General features: G+C 48.1%; 2 protein-coding genes across 9 annotated transcripts in view; one reads left to right on the top strand and one right to left on the bottom strand.

Annotated features, from left to right (window-relative positions):
- ARHGEF39 (Rho guanine nucleotide exchange factor 39) overlaps positions 1 to 3,101 on the bottom strand; it is an 82,554-nt gene extending 79,453 nt beyond the window's left edge. For 2 of the 8 annotated variants that reach the window (XM_065598588.1, XM_065598589.1), the window contains exon 1: positions 2,949 to 3,077. The gene's annotated coding sequence lies outside the window, so the exon portion shown is untranslated. The other 6 variants (XM_042846746.2, XM_042846747.2, XM_005313606.4 and 3 more) reach the window with 5 other exon arrangements.
- A 3,925-nt stretch (positions 3,102 to 7,026) lies between these two features.
- Positions 7,027 to 21,620, top strand: part of LOC101951954 (myosin-IIIb-like) — a 113,231-nt gene continuing 98,637 nt past the window's right edge. The window contains exons 1-8 of the mRNA XM_065598586.1: positions 7,027 to 7,268; positions 7,879 to 7,944; positions 8,746 to 8,876; positions 14,904 to 15,006; positions 19,228 to 19,330; positions 19,415 to 19,571; positions 20,125 to 20,227; positions 20,511 to 20,639. Of these exons, the coding sequence (XP_065454658.1) occupies positions 7,140 to 7,268; positions 7,879 to 7,944; positions 8,746 to 8,876; positions 14,904 to 15,006; positions 19,228 to 19,330; positions 19,415 to 19,571; positions 20,125 to 20,227; positions 20,511 to 20,639 (921 nt within the window). The 5' untranslated portion in view covers positions 7,027 to 7,139. The remainder of the gene's footprint in view (positions 7,269 to 7,878; positions 7,945 to 8,745; positions 8,877 to 14,903; positions 15,007 to 19,227; positions 19,331 to 19,414; positions 19,572 to 20,124; positions 20,228 to 20,510; positions 20,640 to 21,620) is intronic.

The following is a 21,620-nucleotide window of genomic DNA, read 5'->3' as shown; positions in this document are numbered from 1 at the left end:
GGAGCAGGTCCTCAAGGAATCAATTCTGAAGTACTTAGGAGGAAAGTTCCTAAAAGTTCCTAACTGTCAGGGTCATTAAACACTGGAATAAATTGCCTAGGGAGGTTGTGGAATCTCCATCTCTGGAGATATTTAAAAGTAGGTTAGATAAATGTCTATCAGGGATGGTCTAGACAGTATTTGGTCCTGTCATGAGGGCAGGGGACTGGACTCGATGACCTCTCGAGGTCCCTTCCAGTCCTAGAATCTATGAATCTATAAGTGATCAGGAATAGTCAGCATGGATTCAACAAGGGCAAGTCATGCCTGACTAACCTAATTGCCTTCTATGAGGAGATAACTGGGTCCGTGGATGAGGTGAAAGCAGTGGACGTGTTATTCCTTGACTTTAGCAAAGCTTTTGATACGGTCTCCCACAGTATTCTTGCCAACAAGTTAAAGAAGTATGGATTGGATGAATGGACTATAAGGTGGATAAAAAGCTGGCTAGATCGTCAGGCTCAACGGGTAGTGATCAATGGCTCCATGTCTAGTTGGCAGCCGGTATCAAGCGGAGTGCCCTAAAAGTCAGTCCTGGGGCCAGTTTTGTTCAATATCTTCATTAATGATCTGGAGGATGGCGTGGATTGCACTCTCAGGAGGTTTGCAGAAGACACCTAACTGGGACAAGTGGTAGATATACTGGAGGGTAGGGATAGGATACAGAGGGACCTAGACAAATTAGAGGATTGGAAGAAAAGAAACCTCTTGAGGTTCAACAAAGACAAGTGCAGAGTCCTGCACTTAGGATGGAAGAATCCCATGCACTGCTATAGACTAGGGACCGAATGGCTAGGCAGCAGTTCCGCAGAAAAGGACCTAGGGGTTACAGTGGACGAGAAACTGGATATGAGTCAACAGTGTGCCCTTGTTGCCAAGAAGGCTAACGGCATTTTGGGCTGTATAAGTAGGGCATTGCCAGCAGATCGAGGGGCGTGATCTTTCCCCTCTATTCGACATTGGTGAGGCCTCATCTGGAGTACTGTGTCCAGTTTTGGGCCCCACACTACAAGAAGGATGTGGACAAATTGGAAAGAGTCCAACGGAGGGCAACAAAAATGATTAGGGGTCTGGAGCATATGACTTATGAGGAGAGGCTGAGGGAACTGGGATTGTTTAGTCTGCAGAAGAGAAGAATGAGGGGGGATTTGATAGCTGCTTTCAACTACCTGAAAGGGGGTTCCAAAGAGGATGGATCTAGAATGCTCTCAGTGGTACCAGATGACAGAACAAGGAGTAATGGTCTCAAGTTGCAGTGAGGGAGGTTTAGGTTGGATATTAGGGAAAAAAAATTCATTAGGAGGGTGGTGAAGCACTGGAATGGGTTACCTAGGGAGGTGGTGGAATCTCTTCCTTATTGGTTTTTAAGGTCAGGCTTGACAAAGCCCTGGCTGGGATGATTTAGTTGGGGTAGGTCCTGCTTTGAGCAGGGGGTTGGACTAGATGACCTCCTGAGGTCCCTTCCAACCCTGATATTCTATGATTCTAAGTTGAAAATGAAGAGGCAGAGAGAGGGATATGATGGAGAAAGATGACACCTTAGAGAGGAATATGAGATGTTACAGAGATGGAAGTTTGGGATGTTAGGGAGAAAGGATGAAAAGTTGGGCTGGGTATAGAACAGAAATGTATAGGGGCACAGTACCTATCCTCCACACAAGCCCCACAGGGTCTCCCTCAATATTGCTGATGCAGGGAAGGGATGAGGGTAGGGGAAGCAAGTGTAATAAATAGCAAGAATGATATCAAGATCTCTGATTGAGGGAATATGGCTGCCATCTGTGAATAATACTCATAATTTAGAAGGCTGGAGAGACCTCTGGCTGATGCTGCATGTGCAGGTAGCAGCTGTAGCAAAGGGCAATCCTTTCCATCTGCATGCAGTAAGATAAATGTGGACATTTCTCTGAAATACTAGAGCCATACTCCATTTAACCATGTTTTTTGTCATCTTGATATTGGACTCTTACAGCATGCTGGGAGGCACAAGTAGTGATTAGGGCGCAGATCCACAAGGATATCAGGTGGGTCCCTTTCAAATCCAGGAGTAGGATGTGGTGGTAGTTCCCATATAACTTTTTGCCTAGTGGTTAGAGCACTCACCTGAGATGTGGGAGCCCCAGCTACCAGAAAGGAATAAAAGATTTGAATAGGGCATCTCCCTCTCAGGAGAATCCTCTGACCACTGACCTATGGGATACTCTGATGTGGGGCTCCCTCCATCTCTCCAGCTGAAGCTGTTCCATTGTGGATAAATAATGAAAGAGCAATTGGAGCAGGAGGACTGGACCACAGAGTCAATCCTTCCCACTGTGACCCAATGATTGTGACTGTGGATAAACGCCTATAGTCATTTCTCCCAGTCCTCCCCGCAACACAGCTCTCCCTCTCCCCCCACAACAAAGTACAACAGCAGAGCACATGGTCCGCCTGCCCCTCCACACGCACACACAATACATCAGAACAAAGCCTCTGTCCCCCACCCCACAGGACAGCGCACGACTCTGGCTCCCTCCCCCGACACCCACACACAGAATGGGGGGAGCTAGGGTGACCAGACAGCAAGTGTGAAAAATTGGAACAGGAGTGGGGGGTAATAGGAGCCTATGTAAGAAAAAGCCTCAAATATTGGGACTGTCCCTAAAAAATTGGGACATCTGGTCACCCTAGGGGGAGCACACCCGTGTGCCCCACGTACAACGGGACAGCACACGGCCCTGCCGCTCCCTGCCCCCGTACAGGGGGGAGCGCACCTACCCTCGGCCCACACCGGCTCTCCCACACGGACGGGACCACGGCACAGCCCCCGCGTGTTGGCCTGGCACAGATTACATCGCCCTCGGGCCCTCAGGAGGGCGCGGCTCCGAGGGAGTGAAGCCGACCCCTGGGGACCCCCGGCGCCCCCTTACCTGCGCTCGCTGGGCCCCAGCCAGTACCACGAGTCCCGGCCAGAGCCGCCCCGCCCAGCATTCAAACGGCAGCTGCCGCGCGAGCCCAGGGGGCGTGGCCACGGCGGGCAGAGCACCTCCTCCCAGCGCCACGCCACGCCCAGCCGGCTCGCGGCCAGGTCGGGCTGTTCGGCGCTTCCCAGCTCGAGCTCGGCTCGGGCTCGCGAACGCCGGGCCGGGGGAGACTTGGGGGGCCAGGCCAGAGAGGGACGGGCGGCAAAGGGAGCGGAGGGCGGAGATAACGGGGACGGGGTCTGAGGCAAGGGGAGGCGCGGGCGGGGGCCGGTCTGTGGCAAGAGGAGACCTTGGGGCGGGTCTGAGGACCCGTTTTGCGGTAAGGGGACTGGGGAGTCCCCGTGGTTTGTCACTTGCAGGGTTTGTTCTCTCTGCCCCTCCGTCCCACAGAAAGGCTAGGAAGGACCCATCCGCCTGAGAGGCGCAGAGGCGGGGAAAGGGCAGGGTCGGACGAAGGGGAGCAGTAGGGGAATGGGGTGGTTAGGGAGCCGAGGGCGGGAAAGGAGGTCTGAGAGAGTCGCGGGGGAAGAAGTGCAATATCTAAGAAATCGTTCAGGCGTGAGAGGGAGAGATCAGCGTCAAGATGAAAGAATAAAGTGAAAGATGTTAAAAAATGAGTCTGAGGGAAAGAGAAGAAAGGAAAGCAGCAGCCGGCCCAAGAGGACAATGGATGGTGCCTCCTGGAAAGTACAATTGAAACAATTAGTTTAGGATAAGCTATAGCTATACAGGTGTGAGCACTTCCATACTGGCATCAATGCGCCCACAGGAGGGAAGAGAGTGGTATTATTTATAGGGCTGTTGATTAATCGCAGTTATAATCGCACTGTTAAACAATAGAATACCAATTGAAATGTATTAAATATTTTGGATGTTTTTCTACATTTTCATATATATTGTATTCTGTGTTGTAATTGAAATCAGTGTATATTATTATTGATTACAAGTACTTGCACTGTAACAAAAACAAAAGAAATAGTATTTTTCAATTCACCCAATACAAGTACTGTAGTGCAATCTCTTTATCATGAAAGCTGAATTTAAAACGTAGAATTATGTACAAAAAAACCTGCATTCAAAAATAAAACAAAGTAAAGCTTTAGAGCCTGCAAGTCCACTCAGTCCTATTTCTTGTTCAGCCAGTCGCTCTGACAAACAAGTTTGTTCACATTTGCAGGAGATAATGCTGCCTGCTTCTTGTTTACAATGTCACCTGAAAATGAGAACAGGCATTCTCATGGCACTGTTGTAGCCAGCATCACAAGATATTTATGTGCCAGATGCGCTAAAGATTCATATGTCCCTTCATGCTTCAGCCCCATTCCAGGGGACATGCGTCCATACTGATGACAGCTTCTGCTCGATAACAAGCCAAAGCAGTGCGGACCAATGCATGTTCATTTTCATTATCTGAGTCAGATGCCATCAGCAGAAGGTTGATTTTCTTTTTTGGTGGTTCGGGTTCTGTAGTTTCCTCATCAGAGTGTTGCTTTTTTAAGACCTTTGAAAGCATGCTCCACACCTTGTCCCTGTCAGACTTTGGAAGGCACTTCAGATTCTTAAACCTTGGGTTGAGTGCTTTAGCTATCTTTCGAAATCTCACATTGATACCTTATAGTCCCGAGCCACTTCTTTCTCCACAGAGGGCTGGTCACCTCCTCCCCATACTGTGCTGCCCAGTGCAGCAGTCTGGGAGCTGACCTTGTTTGTGAAGACAGAGGCAAAAAAAGCATTGAGTACATTAGCTTTTTCCACATCCTGCAAGTTTGCAGATGACATTAAACTGGGAGGAGTGGTAGATACGCTGGAGGGTAGGGACAGGATACAGAGGGACCTAGACAAATTAGAGGATTGGGTGAAAAGAAACCCTGATTTTTTTATTTATTATTTGTGTTGGAGCACCTAGGAGCGCCCCAGTTATGGCCAGAGTCCTATTGTTCTAGGCACTGTACAAACACAGAACACAAAGGCACAAAGAGCCTACAAGCAACAACAGACCAATACAGACGGACTGAGAGGACAGTACAAGGAAACAATGACACAATGTTAGTCAACATTGTGATAAGCTGTGGTATCAGCACACCAGCAGCCTAGCCTTTTTCAAGGTTTTTTTTAAATGTGCAGGAACTTCATGTGACCACTCATTTTGGATAGGCTTTTAACATATGAGAGAATTGAAGGGGGGAGGGATGATTTGTTTAATTTTCTTGAAGTTGGGGTTAAGACTGTTCTATACACTTTATGCCACTACAATTGTGCCCCACACTAAAGCGTTAGACTGCTTAATTATCAGTTCCTAAACCAATATAGTTAAAGCAGTACAAAAACTGTGTAGATAAGCTCATAGCTTTCAAAAATCTGGGGATCACTGCCCTAGGGCAAAGGAACGAGACAGTGATAGTCACAATCACTTGCCTTTTCACACACTAGTCTTCCCCCTTGCTGGCTAAGCAGCAGTTCTGCAGAAAAGGACCTGGGGTTTACAGTGGATGAGAAGCTGGATATGAGTCGGCAGTGTGCTCTCGTTCCCAAGAAGACTAACGGCATATTGGGCTGCATTAGTAGGAGCATTGCCAGCAGATTGAGGGAAGTGATTATTCCCCTCTATTCAGCACTGGTGAGGCCATATCTGGAGTATTGTGTCCAGTTTTGGGCCCCCCACTACGAAAAAGATATGGACAAATTGGAGGGAGTCCAGCGGAGGGCAACAAAAATGGTCAGGGGGCTGAGGCACATGACTTATGAGGAGAGGCTGAGGGAACTGGGCTTGTTTAGTCTGCAGAAAAGAAGAGTGAGGTGGGGATTTGATAACTGCTTTCAACTACCTGAAGCGGGGTTCCAAAGAGGATGGAGCTAGGCTGTTCTCAGTGGTGGCAGATGACAGAACAAGGAGTAATGGTCTCAAGTTGCAGTGGGGGAGGTCTAGGTTGGGATATTAGGAAACACTATTTCACTGGGAGGGTGGTGAAGCACTGGAATGGGTTACCTAGGGAGTGGTTTCTAAGACCTGGCCTCCCCAACTAAATTGGTCCTGCTTTGAGCAGGAGGTTGGACTAGATGACCTCCTGGCGTCTCTTCCAACCCAAATCTTCTATGATTATGTCCTGCATATGTAGAAATTAACATTGTTGCACTCTGGCACAAGGTGTTCTGTGTTTCCTTGTGTGAGTGTAGACACAAAGCCATCCTTTCTCTGTGAGGATGGCTCATGAAGAAATATAAAATATACTTCCAAGGCAGACGGTGACCCATCTGTCAAGGGTAGAGAGTTTTTTTTAAACTAGTTTTACCTGCAGCTCCGCTGGTGGTGCTGTGTCTGGGGATCATTGGCTCAGGTAGCACCATGAGTTGCTTAACTTCTCTGTATCTTTATGAACAAAGGGAATTGCCCTGGTTATGCCGTGTGCTGGGATCCCTCCTATGAGGGCAGAGTGGCTGTAGTGGGGATACTCTAGGAGTTTAGCCCCATTATGTGAAAGTCGTGGTTAGAGCTGGACCCCAGACTTCACTGCCCTGTGGCCAGGTGATTGGGAGTCACTCCTCAGACAAAAACGAGGAGTTCTTGTGACACCTTAGAGACTAACAAATTTATTTGAAGAACAGGAGTACTTGTGGCACCTTAGAGACTAACAAATTTATTAGAGCATAAGCTTTCGTGGACTACAGCCCACATCTGAAGAAGTGGGCTGTAGTCCACGAAAGCTTATGCTCTAATAAATTTGTTAGTCTCTAAGGTGCCACAAGTACTCCTGTTCTTCTTTTTGCGGATACAGACTAACACAGCTGCTACTCTGAAATTTATTTGAGCATAAGCTTTCGTGGGCTAGAACCCACTTCACCGGATGCACAGAGTGGAAAATACAAGCTGGAGTCTGTAGCCTCCTAGAGACTTTTTGGTGAGAAAACCATGTTGTCAAGCAGAGCTTGGCTGTCGGGCAGGGGGAAGGGCGCGCGCAGGGGGGGGCTGAGATGGAACTGCCTGACCCAGGGCGGGGCTGGGGGCCAGAAAGGGAGGAGAGGGGGAGGGGCCGATTGACACGCTGAGTGGGGGCGAGTCTCGAAGGCTCCTGGGCGGAAGCTCGCTTGCGGCTGCCGCTTCTCGGTGCCGGGTCGGGCTCGGAGCCAAGCCTTGCTGGGATGGTGCCTCCCGGGGAGCCGGGGCTGCTGGCCTGCGGCGGGACCGATGACCTGGCTGCCCTGGAGGAGCTGGACGAGGCGAGGTTGCTGCAGAATCTGAGCGGCCGCTTCCTGCAGCAGCGAGTCTATGTGAGGGGGGAGCCGGGGCCGTCCTGAGGGGGCCGGGGGGGGGTCTGCTGTCGGGTCTCCCCTCGTTGGGAAATGACTGGAGGGTGGGAGAAGGGACCCCCGCGGGACACCAGGCGGAGGTGCGGGGCGGGCGACTGACCCCACGGGACGCTGGAAGTGGGTAAGGGGGCTGAGGGACCCCACAGGACATCGTGTGACACTGTGTGTGAGAGGGAGGGACTCCAGGGATGGGGGAGTAGGTGACCCCGCGGGTGACTGGGGGGTGTCGGGACACCAGGAGCGTGTGGGCAGTGCTTAATTTGTGCTGCCAGGCCTAAGCCCCAGCACCCCTATGCTTGCAGCCTCAATTATGCAAATAAAAAAAATGCTTGAGCCCTGGGGTACCTCTTTCATTACAAATTAAGTACTGTATCTGGTGTTGGAGGGAGACCCAGGGGAACACTGGAGACGTGTTGGGTGGGAGACCCCGTGGGACACTGGGGAAGTTGGGGAGGGAGACCCCATGGGACATGGTTTCCTCGCCACTCCTCAGTAGTGTAGTGCAAGGGGTCCATGGGGCACTGTGCAATGTTTGCTTATCTGGTTGGTGGGAATTTTCCATTTACATCAGACATATATTGGGGACATTCTGATTGCGGTGAACCCGTTCCAGAGTCTTCCGCTCTACGAGAAACCAGTAAGTGTCTCCTCATTCCAGTGTATGGTGTGAGTAGCATGAGTGTGTGGTGTCTCCTGCTGGTGTAGGCCTGGTGGGGGGAGGTGCAGTTGGCCTTCCACGGGGGGCGGGCCAGACAAGGGAACAGAGTTGTGCACCCTTTGCTCTTGATGTTTGAATCACATTACTTCCCTGTGAAGTTACATTGTTACCCATAAGGAATATGACTAGTTGGGCTTTTGTAGGAGGCTTTTCCATGTACTTTTGAGGTCCTATTTTTTTCAAAATGTAGTAAGTCTTATATGGATTTTGTCAGCTGTGTTTTGATTTCTCTATATCACCCATGGCTCTAGGTGCTTCATCCTATTTGAAACAAACAAAAAATATTTTAGACAGTTTTAAATCTACAATGTACTCATTGAACTGACCATCCAGTAGTAAAAAACAATCCTGCTTGCAGCAACCCTCATGTCATACCTACTGTTTACATCCTACCCTCGCCCTCCTCCCCACAAATGCTCAAGAACAGAGATAACCTTCTGGCTTATTGCAAAGGTCCTAAGCAGGGCAGCAGCATGGGGTTCCGGGGCGCGTTATGTTTCTGGAAATCTTCATCTGACATATGGTGTATTGTTTGATCTGCTCTATCAAACCCTGGAAAATGTAATCTAAACTACATATTGAAAAAAAGAAACCAACAACTCTGATGGTTTCTCCCTCCCTTGTCTCAGTGCCTAGCCGAAGTGAGGAGGGGAGAATTTACCCCCTGTCCCCTAACTGTTCTGGTATTTCACTTTAATTGAATTCTCCCCCTGCTCCTAGGTATCCGAGAAATATCAGAACCATGACAAGGGCACCCTACCCCCCCACATCTTTGCTATTGCTGACAGAGCATACCAGGCCATGCTGGGGCATCTGACAACAGGATCTCAGAACCAGTGTATCGTCATCAGGTAAGAGAAAACAATTCAAAATATTCGTAGGTCTCCATATCGTGGGACAGTATGGTCTTGTCAGACCAGCATCACTGACAGGGAAAGCAGACAAGATGGAACTATCAACTTTGCACCTTCTAGTCTGTGGCTAGTGCCCTTATTAAACTGTATCAGAGGGGTAGCCGTGTTAGTCTGAATCTGTAAAAAGCAACAGAGGGTCCTGTGGCACCTTTGAGACTAACAGAAGTACTGGGAGCATAAGCTTTCGTGGGTAAGAACCTCACTTCTTCAGATGCACTTGCATCTGAAGAAGTGAGGTTCTTACCCACGAAAGCTTATGCTCCCAGTACTTCTGTTAGTCTCAAAGGTGCCACAGGACCCTCTGTTGCTTATTAGACTGGTGTTTAAAAAAGGGGGAATGAAGACCAAAGGCCTCTTGCTGGAATCCATTGAAGTGCTTATTATGGTGGTTGAAACAGAAGCTGTAAGGTGTCTTCCCACATACCCACCCTTTGCCCTTCCCATTCCTTTCTTAAGAGTTGACTACAGGGGCAGTGAGTTCAGAGTCATAGAATCATAGAAGATTATGGTTGGTCGAGACCTCAAGACGTCATCTCGTCCAACCCCCAGCTCAAAGCAGGACCAACTCCAACTAAATCATCCCAGCCAGGGCTTTGTCAAGCCAGGCCTTAAAAACCTGCCTTAATGATCTGGAGGATGGCGTGGACTGCACCCTCAGCAAGTTTGCAGATGACACTAAACTGGGAGGAGTAGTAGATACGCTGGAGGGTAGGGATAGGATACAGAGGGACCTAGACAAATTAGAGGATTGGACCAAAAGAAATCTGATGAGATTCAACAAGGACAAGTGCAGAGTCCTGCACTTAGGATGGAAGAATCCCATGCACTGCTACAAACTAGGGACCGAGTGGCTAGGCAGCAGTTCCGCAGAAAAGGACCTAGGGGGTTACAGTGGACAAGAAGCTGGATATGAGTTGCCAGTGTGCCCTTGTTGCCAAGAAGGCTAATGGCATTTTGGGCTGTATAAGTAGGGGCATTGCCAGCAGATGGAGGGACGTGATCATTCCCCTCTATTCGACATTGGTGAGGCCTCATCTGGAGTACTGTGTCCAGTTCTGGGCCCCAAACTACAAGAAGGATGTGGAAAAATTGGAAAGAGTCCAGCGGAGGGCAACAAAAATGATTAGGGGGCTGGAGCACATGAGTTATGAGGAGAGGCTGAGGGAACTGGGATTGTTCAGTCTGCAGAAGAGAAGAATGAGGGGGATTTGATAGCTGTTTTCAGTTATCTGAAGGGGGGTTCCAAAGAGGATGGATCTAGACTGTTTTCAGTGGTGACAGATGACAGAACAAGGAGCAATGGTCTCAAGTTGCAGTGGGGGAGGTCTATGTTGTATATTGGGGGGGAAAAATTCACTAGGAGGGTGGTGAAGCACTGGAATGGGTTACCTAGGGAGGTGGTGGAATATCCTTCCTTAGAGGCTTTTAAGGTCAGGCTTGACAAAGCCCTGGTTGGGATGATTTAGTTGGGAATTGGTCCTGTTTTGAGCAGAGGGTTGGACTAGATGACCTCCTGCAGACCCTTCCAACCCTGATATTCTATGATTCTATGAACCTCTAAGGATGGAGATTTCACCACCTCCCTAGGTAACCCATTCCAGTGCTTCACCACCCTCCTAGTGAAATAGATTTTCCTAATATCCAGTATTAAATTCTGCAAAAATTGAAGGGAGCCCCAGTATGATGATGGCCTGGGGTTTTGGCCAGATGTGTCTTATTGAACAATGCTTACAGGGAGAAGAAATGACAGAGAAAGAATATGTGTGTCTGGGGCAGACATGGTTTGGGATCACAGATCACTTGGGTAATAAATATTATCAGGCTCCGAGTTAGAGAATGGATGGCAGCTCTTGGAGTTTGTGCCTGGACAATTAGGTACATCAGTGGTGAGAAATACTAATAGGAAACTCACCCTTTCTTTCCAGACAAGGACCTGGCTACAGTGATTTGCTTGTTGTCACCTTCAGATTGGATAACTGTAACTCGCTGTATCTATAGAAACAATGCAGAGATGGAAGTGATGTGCAAAATACAGCTCCCTGCCTTCTCAATGGGATGGGGTGCTGCAAATACTTTACACCTGTGCTCTGATCCCTCAGCTGTTTCCCAGTCTTCTTCCATTGCTTGTTTGAGGTTCTGATATTCAGTGTCCTCAGTGGTTCAGGACCAAGCTTAATTTGCAAACGCATCTCCATCCACAACCTGTTTGAGGGCACTGTTTTTCTGGAGCAATACCGCTGCCAAAGCCCATGGTGAAGTGCATGAGAGATGGAAGTAAATATTTTTGGGTGAGGCAGTTCAGTTTGGAGATTGAGCTAATTGGGAGTCTGACCCACTTTGAAGTTTGCTGTAGGTGCCTCCTCTTTGGGAAAAGCAGCTCCTACTGTAACTAGTATAATGAGGATTAAAAAAACAAAATAAAACCTTATTCCCAAAGTTGAGGCTCCTATAACCACAGAGTCAAGGAAGGAAGAAGAGCAGAAACCACTTCCTCATCCCCACCCCCGAGCCCTTTAGAGACCTGGCTATGGAGATCTAATTGACCTAGGGTGCTCTAGACACTACAGCAATGGGCAGTATAACTCCTTATAAAAGGAGTGAATTTGCTGTGGAACCCTGACATGATAAACAGGGAATCCCATGATGTCATCATTAGACTTAGTGGAACTGTACAGTTCCACTGAGGGAACCAGCTGGAGGCAAAAGCCCCTTGGGCACAACTGAGGGAACACAGCTGCTGACTGAGGGCCCAGCTCTTCAATCAGCAGCGCAGAAGTAAGGTTGGCAATACCATATCATGCCATCCTTACTTCTGTGCTGGTGCTGATGGTGACTCTGCCTTCAGAGCAGGGCTCCTGGCCAGCAGCCGCCACTCTCCATCTGCCCAGCTCTGAAGGCAGCGCTGCCACCAGCTGTGGTGCAGAAGTAAGGTTAGCAGTATTGCAGTCCCCCGCACAAAACTTTGTGGTTCCGCCCCACCCCCCACTCCTCCAACTTTTTGGGGTCAGGACCTCTACAATTTACAACACCATGAAATTTCAGATTTAAATGGCTGAAATAATGAAATGTACGATTTTAAAAATCCTATGACCGTGAAATTGACCAAAATGGATGGTGAATTTGGTAGGGCCTTAATCATATCATATATATCAGGTTATTAACTAGCTTCTCCAGTGCTACAACAGGAAGTTCATGGTTTGCGTTATCTGCAAACAGCAAAGGCAATAACTGAGAACACTTAGCATGAATAAAGATCTGGGGAAGGGGGAAGGGAAGGCACCCTTACTACACATAGCTAAGGCTACGTTTTAGTCATGGGTAGTTTTAGTAAAAGTCATGGACAGGTCACAGGCAATAAAGAAAAAGTCACGGCCCTGTGACCTGTCCATGACTTTTACTAAAAATACCTGTGACTAAATCTTACCTGCTGGGAGGGGGTGTTCCAGAAGACTGCTGCGGGGGGCGGCCCGGCCCGGCCTGGCCCAGGGCTCCCAGCCGCTGCTGCAGGGGGTGGCCCCGGGTCCCCCTGCCACCGCCACCAGTACGAGTGGGGGACAGCCTGGGGCCCCACCGCCTCCACTGCTGGTCTGGGCAGGGAGGGCCCAGGGCCCTGCCAATGCTGGTCTGGGCGGAGGACAGCCTGGGGCCCTGGGGCCCCACCGCCTCTTGTCCTGGACATTGCTCCAGGGCAGCGCTGGGGACCAGAGCAGTGGCTGGTGCGGCTGGCCCCGGGGCTTCCCCAGCTGCCGGTGTGGTCCTGGGGTCAGCTGCACCAGCACTGCAAAATTCACAGAGGTCACGGAAAGTAAGAGAAGCCGTGACTTCCATGACCTCCGTGAATGATTTGCAGCCTTACACATAGCCCGTCGAAGTAGCAGCTAGTATTGGGGCAATGTTTTATTCCATTGCTTCTGGGCATACAGATTGTCACACAAATGAGAGGTCCCATCTTTAACTGACCAGGAAATAGCATGGCCTCTGTGATCTGCACATTCCTCACTACCCAGATTAGTCACTGCAACTCACTCTGCTGGGTTCCAATGCAAATTTGTCTCAGAGACTTCAGCTGGCGCATTGCGTAACAGCCATCTCCTAAGTAACAAAGGTAGATATGATCACATTGCCCTGTTCTCTGAATTCCACTGTCTCCATTCCTGCTGGTGTCAAAGCTAAATTAAGTCCTTGCCTTAATATGCTTTTGCTCTAGGACCTGGCCAACTGGGAGAAAGCCTCAAGTAGCTGTATTCAGCGTGCACAATACAGGGGACAGAGTTATCTCAGCAGCAGGGTCTGGTGATGGAACTCCCTGTCAGAGGGCAGTGTTGAGACCTATAGAGCCTTTCCTCAGCCGTGGCTCCCATTAAAACTAACCAGCTGCCCCAACCCTGTGACCTGGGGGAGGGCAGGCATTACATAGTTCCTGACTCCAAGAGCTTACATTCTGTCTTTTTATTCTATATTTGTGTGATACCCAGCACATTGGGGGCCCTGATCCATGACTGGGATTCCTAGATAATGCCACAATATAAATAATAACGGGATACTAAATGCCCTCAGTTTCTTTGTAGCTGTTCAGTGCTTAAGTGCATAGATGATGAGTGCCCTAGAAATACCATAAAGAGAAGTATCAGAGGGGTAGCCGTGTTAGTCTGAATCTGTAAAAAGCAACAGAGGGTCCTGTGGCACCTTTGAGACTAACAGAAGTATTGGGAGCATAAGCTTTCGTGGGTAAGAACCTCACTTCTTCAGATGCAAGACTTGCATCTGAAGAAGTGAGGTTCTTACCCACGAAAGCTTATGCTCCCAATACTTCTGTTAGTCTCAAAGGTGCCACAGGACCCTCTGTTGCTTTTCATAAAGAGAAGGTGGGTTTAGTGATTACTGTGTAAGGCCATGAGCATCCAGTGAAAGTCTGGGTGGGTCACAACCCCCTTTTGGAAGCTGGTGTGTCTCTGTAACCCAATAACAGAAGGCTGGGACTTTTCCTCCTTGTTGAGTGCCAAACTGGCACACTATACCCCTCCCCCACATACCAGAGCAATACCCAACCACCTGGCTGTGTGTTGACCCTAGATTCCTGTCCAGCCTGGTGCATGTCAAATCAAGATGGTCTCCCTTTCTCCTTTGCTGCTGTCCTATGTCTTGTTTAGAGAGAGTAGTTCAGGTCACCAGCCCCCCGCCACCTGAATCCCAGGAGTCTGCTTGTCCCAGCACTCCAGTAGACTGTACATCTCCCCTCCACTACACCCTGTAGCCACAGAGAGCTGCAGAGCAGAAGCCACACCTGGGACACAAAGTGCAGTGCCCAGGTGTGTAAACAGTCCTGCCCTTTGGAGTATGTGCGCTATTTCCTGCTTCTGCTCTGTGACTGACAGATCTTCACACAGGATGAAGTCTTAGTGCACATGTGCTGTCACGGGACCACAGCCCAATTAAGGACATGGAAGCAGTGGGACGAGTTCTGCTTGTAAGGGTGGGGAGGGGAGGGAATGCCTAGTATATGTGAAGGATTCAGTGAGACAGGTGCCTTTCAAGGTCATTCCTCCCTCTTTGCCAAGAGCTGGGGACACTAAGAAATTCCTTTTGGCTCCCCTGCTTAAGGGGCTGCCCAGTGGGTCAAGTTCACAGATAGGTGGGAGACAATGTCAGTATGGGTAAGACCCCTCCATCCCTAGGGTCAGGGAAGAATCTCAAGTCGAGGGTGTTAAATTGCTACACTGTGTGTGGAGGCTTACTAGGGGATCAGTGCCCTATAGAACCTGTTGCTGGAGGGGATGGGTCAAGGTAGTGCTAATGTGGGCACTGCCAGTAGGAGGCACCTGGAGCTGTGCAGTAGTGTTGGTACATGGGGGCGGGGGTGTTGGTTCAGAGAAAGGGGAGATGCACTGAGGCATAAGGGGAACAGCAGCTGCCTCCTAGTGGTGGTAGAGTTTCCTGTCTTCCCCCTCTGCTCTTTTTTGACAGCGGAGAGAGTGGTGCAGGGAAAACCGAGAGTGTAAAGCTACTGCTGCAACACATCATGCACCTGTGCAAGGGCAACTCACAGCTGGAGCAGCAGATCCTGCAGGTGAGTCGCTGAAATAGAATGTGGGGGGACAGACAGAAGGGTGGTCACAGGGCAACTCACAGTTGGCTCAGGGGGTTCTACAGATGAGTCACTGGGAGTGGCAAAAGCACAGGGTAAATGAAATCTTAGCAATGGTATAAATCCAATACTAGATTGTCAGACATGATGTAGACAAGACACATGGGTTCATTAAATATTTGGCAAGAAGCGGGATGATATACTGATTACTGAAATAATTTCTATTCTGTCAGTAATTAGGGAGGATGTTAAACAGCATCTTTTCAAGTTAGATTTCTAAATCAGCAGGACCAGATAAGTTGTATCTAAGAATGTTAAAAGAATCAGCTAAGGAGTTCTCTGAACCATTAATGTTTTTTATTAAATCTTGGAACACTGGGGAAGAGTCTAGTCCAGTGGACTAGAAAATATCCAATGTTGTGCCAATATTTTAAAAGAATAAACAGTATGTCCCCGGTCATAGGCTGGTTAGCCTGATGTTGATCCCGGTCAAAATCATGGAAAGGCTGGTATGGGATGCAGTCAGTAAAGATGCTGTAGCTAAGAGGGCAAATATGATCATTGAATGTATGTGGAGGGGAGTATCAAGTAGAAACAGGGAGGTGGCATTGCTTCTATATACAGCATTAATGATTCCATTATTGGAATAGTGTGTTCAGTTCTGGTGTCCACTCCTCCAAAAGGATGTTGACAAATTGGAAAGGGTTCAGAAGAGAGCTACAAAAATGATTCAAGGTCAGGAAAACCTGCCTTACAGCGAGAGACTAAAGAGACTCTTTAGGTTGGGGATCGACTGGCTAAGCAGCAGTTTTCAGAAAAGGACCTGGGGATTACAATGGGCGAGAAGCTGGATATGAGTCAGTAGTGTGCCCTTGTTACCAAGAAGGCCAACGGCATATTGCGCTGTATTAGTTGGAGCATTGCCAACCGATCAAGGGAAGTGATTATTCCCCTCTATTTGGCACTGGTGAGGCCACGTCTGGAGTATTGCGTCCAGTTTTGGTTCCCCCCACTACAGAAGGGATGTGTACAAATTGGAGAGAGCCCAACGGAGGGCAACAAAAATGATTAGGGGGCTGGGGCACATGACTTGCAAGGAGAGGCTGAGGGAATGGGGTTATTTAGTCTGCAGAAGAGAAGAGTGAGGGAGGATGGAGCTAGGCTGTCCTCAGTGGTGGCAGATGACAGAACATGAAGCAATGGTCTCAAGTTGTAGTGAGAGAGGTCTAGGTTGGATATTAGGAAACACTTTTTCACTAGGAGGCTGGTGAAGCACTGGAATGGGTTACCTAGGGAGCTGGTGGAATCTCCATCCTTAGAGACTTGACAAAGCCCTGGCTGGGATGATTTAGTTGGTGTTAGTCCTGCTTTGAGCAGGGGGATGGACTAGATGACCTCCTGAGGTCTTTTCCAACCTTAGTATTCTATGATTCTATGATAGCTCAGTCTATTTAGTTTATCCAAGAGAAGGTAAATGGGTAACTTGATCATTGCCTACGTTTACCTACCTGGGGGGGAAAGAGATTTCAGATAGCAGAGGTCTCTTTAATCTAACAAACAAAGGCATAACAAGATCCAGTTTCTGGACGCTGAAGCTAGACAAATTCAGACTGGAAATAAAGTACACATATTTAACAAAAAGAACAAGGAGTACTTGTGGGACCTTAGGGTGCCACAAGTACTCCTCGTTCTTTCTGCTGATACAGACTAACACGGCTACCACTCTGAAACATATTTAACAGTGAGGGCAATTAACCATTGGAACAACTGACATAAGGATGTGATGTATTCTTCATCACTTGAAGTACAGTTTTTTAATTCAAGACTAGATATCTTTTTAAAGGAGGTGCTATAGCTCAGCCAGAAGTTAGGTGCTTGATGGAGTGATTACTGGGGGAGTTTCTCTGGCCTCTTATGCAGGAGGCCAAATTAGAGGATCATGATGGTCCCTTCTGGCTTTAAAATCTATGAATTGCAGCTGGAGTATTGGAACCTGCAGGTGAGTCACTGCAGGAGGTTGGGGGCATAGGGCAACCTGTAGTGGAGCAGTGGAGCTTTCTCATATTTGCAGATTATCATGTGGCGGGGCCCTTCCATCCCCAGTTATTATTAGCCAAGCTTGTCAGATTCTTTTCTGAGTCCTATAATTCAGTCCTTCTGCCCCATATTAATTTCTCTATGAACTCCCCCAGTGCGTCTGTCTTTCTATCATTGAGTTCCCTAGACCTGCACACAGTATCCCATGTGGGGCCATCCATGAGAGGGACCCCTCCTCACCCTCACTGATTGGTGGGAGTGGGAGACTTCTGGGATTGAGGGGCTGAGGGCAGAATCCCAAGGGTTCTCTCCAGGACCTGACAGAATGTCCTCTCCTTGCTCCAGGATGTGGTGCCTTTGCTTATACAGTCCATGGTTGCATTGGATTATTTTGCTGCTGTGTGCATTTCCAGCTGCATTTGAGCGACTCAAATCTTATTTTTTTCTCTCTGGCTCCTCAAGAGGCCATGAAACATAAACATAAGAACGGCCGTACTGGGTCAGACCAAAGGCCAATCTAGCCCAGTATCTGTCTACCGACAGTGGCCAATGCCAGGTGCCCCAGAGGGAGTGAGCCTAACAGGTAATGATCAAGTGATCTCTTTCCTGCCATCCGTCTCCACCCTCTGACAAACAGAGGCTAGGGACACCATTCCTTACCCATCCTGGCAAATAGCCATTCATGGATTTAACCTCCATGAATTTATCTAGTTCTCTTTTAAACCCTGTGATAGTCCTAGCCTTCAGAACCTCCTCAGGCAAGGAGTTCCACAGATTGACTGTGCACTGTGTGAAGAAGAACTTCCTTTTTTTTTTTTTTTTGTTTTAAACCTGCTGCCCATTAATTTCATTTGGTGGCCCCTAGTGCTTGTATTATGGGAATAAGTAAATAACTTTTCCTTATATACTTTCTCCACATCACTCATGATTTTATATACTTCTATCATATCCCCCCTTAGTCTCCTCTTTTCCAAGATGAAAAGTCCTAGCCTCTTTAATCTCTCCTCATATGGGACCCATTCCAAACCCCTAATCATTTTAGTTGCCCTTCTCTGAACCTTTTCTAGTGCCTGTATATCTTTTTTGAGGTGAGGAAACCACATCTGTACACAGTATTCAAGATGTGGGCGTACCATCGATTTTATATAAGGGCAATAATATATTCTCCGTCTTACTCTCTATCTCCTTTTTAATGATTCCTAACATCCTGTTTGCTTTTTTGACCGCCTCTGCACACTGCGTGGACGTCTTCAGAGAACTATCCATGATGACTCCAAGATCTCTTTCCTGATTTGTTGTAGCTAAATTAGTCCCCATCCTATTTTTTCCAATGTGCATTACTTTACATTTATCCACATTAAATTTCATTTGCCATTTTGTTGCCCAATCACTTAGTTTTGTGAGATCTTTTTGAAGTTCTTCACAATCTGCTTTGGTCCTAACTATCTTGAGCAGTTTAGTATCATCTGCAAACTTTGCCACCTCACTGTTTACCCCTTTCTCCAGATCATTTATGAATAAGTTGAATAGGATTGGTCAGGACAGACCCTTGGGGAACACTGCTAGTTACCCCTCTCCATTCTGAGAATTTACCATTAATTCCTACCCTTTGTTCCCTGTCTTTTAACCAGTTCTCAATCCATGAAGGGACCTTCCCTCTTATCCCATGACAACTTAATTTACATAAGAGCCTTTGGTGAGGGACCTTGTCAAAGGCTTTCTGGAAATCCAAGTACACTATGTCCACTGGATCCCCCTTGTCCACATGTGTTGACCCTTTCAAAGAACTCCAATAGATTAGTAAGACACGATTTCCCTTTACAGAAACCATGTTGATTTTTGCCCAACAATTTGTTGTTCTAGGTGTCTGACAATTTTATTCTTTATTATTGTTTCAACTAATTTGCCCGGTACTGATGTTAGACTTACTGGTCTGTAATTGCCGGGATCACCTCTAGAGCCCTTTTTAAATATTGGAGTTACATTAGCTATCTTCCAGTCACTGGGTACAGAAGCCGATTTAAAGGACAGGTTACAAACCCTAGTTATGAGGCTGTTTCACATGATACCTTCTGCAACCTCGTTGGGCCATTGTAGATGGGAGGGGACATTATGGGTTCCATATTGCTTAGACCTCCCCATCAGCTCTGTGCATTTCCCTTCCAGGTGAACCCATTGCTTGAAGCCTTTGGCAATGCACAAACAGTGATGAATGACAACAGCAGCCGCTTTGGAAAATACATGCAGCTGAGGTTCCAAAGGAGTACAGGTGAGACCCAGGACTAGATCTCTGGGTGTGTGGAACCTGCAATCTGTTTGCTGATTTCTTTCCTTCTGCCCCTTCCCCATGTAGTGAGGGGTGCCAAGCTGAGTGAGTATCTGCTAGAGAAGTCTCGTGTGGTGCAACAAGATGCTGGAGAGAGGAATTTCCATGTCTTCTACTATATGTTTGCTGGGCTCACTGTAGAGGAAAAGGAGATGTATGGGCTGCTAGATCCCTCGTTGTACAGGTATGTGAGTGGCAGGTCCTGCTCTGGCTTCTCAGTGGAGTGGAAGTCAGAATAATGGGCTCCTACAGCCCCATATGGGAGAGAGTGGGGAAAAGGATTTGACTTGGTGGACGGAAACCCCAAGCTGTTACTTTTTAAGATGTAGATTTTTTTGCTCATTTGGCTTTTCCTGCCAATGTATAGCCATTTAGCGGGTGATGGCCCATTTGGCCTATTTACACCTGGCTGAGGCGCCAGTTTGTCCTTTCATAGAATCATAGGACTGGAAGGGACCTCGAGAGGCAGGACTAAGTATTTGGTCTCTGAGGAACTGGTTTGTCTGCTTCCCAGATCGGAATACACCTTAGTAACACCATACAGTGGAATCTTATAACTTTATGAGCACAATATTGACCAGTGAGTTATGAGTTTTCAAATGATACCTCACAAGGCATATTCAGACAAAGATTATTATAATAGCGTGCATGGGGTGAATACAGGGGTACAGAGCATCACAGTATGTAGACTGCACCCTAATACAAATAATATCAGGTTGACTCACTTGTCTCCCCAGATACATAAGTGGATGGTTTAGGACAGAGGATGTGACTGAGTGCTGGAAGCACAAGTACTGGGAGATGCGTAATGCCCTAGACATGGTGGGCTTCCAGGAACAGGTGAGTATAGTGTGCACTCTGTCACCATCTCCACCCCCTCTGCTCAGTCAGCCCATTTGCTCCACTTCTACTTCCCTCCTTCAGTTTGCTGTGCTGCTTGCAGGCTGGCAGATTCAGTGTAGATCTCCTTTCCCCCTGCCACATATCTGACCTTTCTCTCCCTCCACCACTGCAGGAAGTTTGAAGTTCCACTGGAAGAGGGCTGCTTGCTCATCATGTGTATGTACATGCCCCCACACATCCGTGGGTACCAGCCCCAAGCCATCTCTGTTGTGTATTTTAGGAGCAGGTGGACATGCAGGCAATCCTGGCCGGAGTCCTGTCTCTGGGCAATGTGACCTTCCAGTCCCAAGAGAACAATGGGGCCCTGAGAGTGAGTGAAGCCTCCAAGGGGTGGCTGAAGGCTTCAGCGGTGAGTCGAGTGAGAGGCTCAGAGGAGTGAGACAAGATTGTGCTCCCACTGGGGACCTGTGTGAGGTTTGGGGAATATTTATATTAGGAATGCTCTTTAAATCCATGTATGAAGGGTAGATGAGGTCCACTGCTTGGGTCCTCCCATTCTTTGGGTGCCTCTTATGTTACACCTGACTGATGCAGCAGAGGGGACGCCTATCCCTGATTCTAAAGATGCTACAGAAGAATTAGGAGTTCTCCCAGAATGCACCAGATTGCCCCAGTCACTGGTATCTTCAAGCCCTCTTCTCTTCCACCATGCTCCTTATGTGGGTTTTAATCAACAGCAGGTTACTCAGTTCAAAGCCAGGTTCAAAATTGGAGCAGAAGATGGGCTATAGACCAATACTTTTCTCTCTCAACCACTCACATCCTGGCAGCATCCAAATCCTGCTTTCTCCATATTGTATTGAAAATCTGATCCATCTTCTCTCCTCAAAGCTAAAACACTTGGTCAGACTCTCCTGTTTCAATTACTACAACCTTTTTCTCTTTAGCATGACACCCACATCACTCTTCACCCCAGTTTGTCAAAACACAGGTACTCGACTTATTTTTCTCACCTGTTGATCTGACAGCACCACTCCTCCCACAGGCCCGCTTGCACACTGCATCAGATCTGGCCTTGGTATAGAATCATAGAATATCGGGGTTGGAAGGGACCTCAGGATGTCATCTAGTCCAACCTCCTGCTCAAAGCAGGACCCAATCCCCAAGTAAATCATCCCAGCCAGGGCTTTGTCAAGCCTGACCTTAAAAACCTCTAAGGATTCCACTATCTCCCTAGGTAACCCATTCCAGTGCTTCACCACCCTCCCAGTGGAAAAGTTTTTCCTAATAGTCAACCTAAACCTCCCTCACTGCAACTTGAGACCATTACTCCTTGTTCTGTCATCTGGTACCACTGAGAACAGTCTAGATCCATCCTCTTTGGAACCCC

Source organism: Chrysemys picta, chromosome 6 (assembly GCF_011386835.1).
Source record: "Chrysemys picta bellii isolate R12L10 chromosome 6, ASM1138683v2, whole genome shotgun sequence".
NCBI classification, from domain to species: Eukaryota; Metazoa; Chordata; order Testudines; family Emydidae; genus Chrysemys; species Chrysemys picta.
Note: the sequence above shows the minus strand (reverse complement) of the source record. Positions and strands in the feature narration are given on the sequence as shown.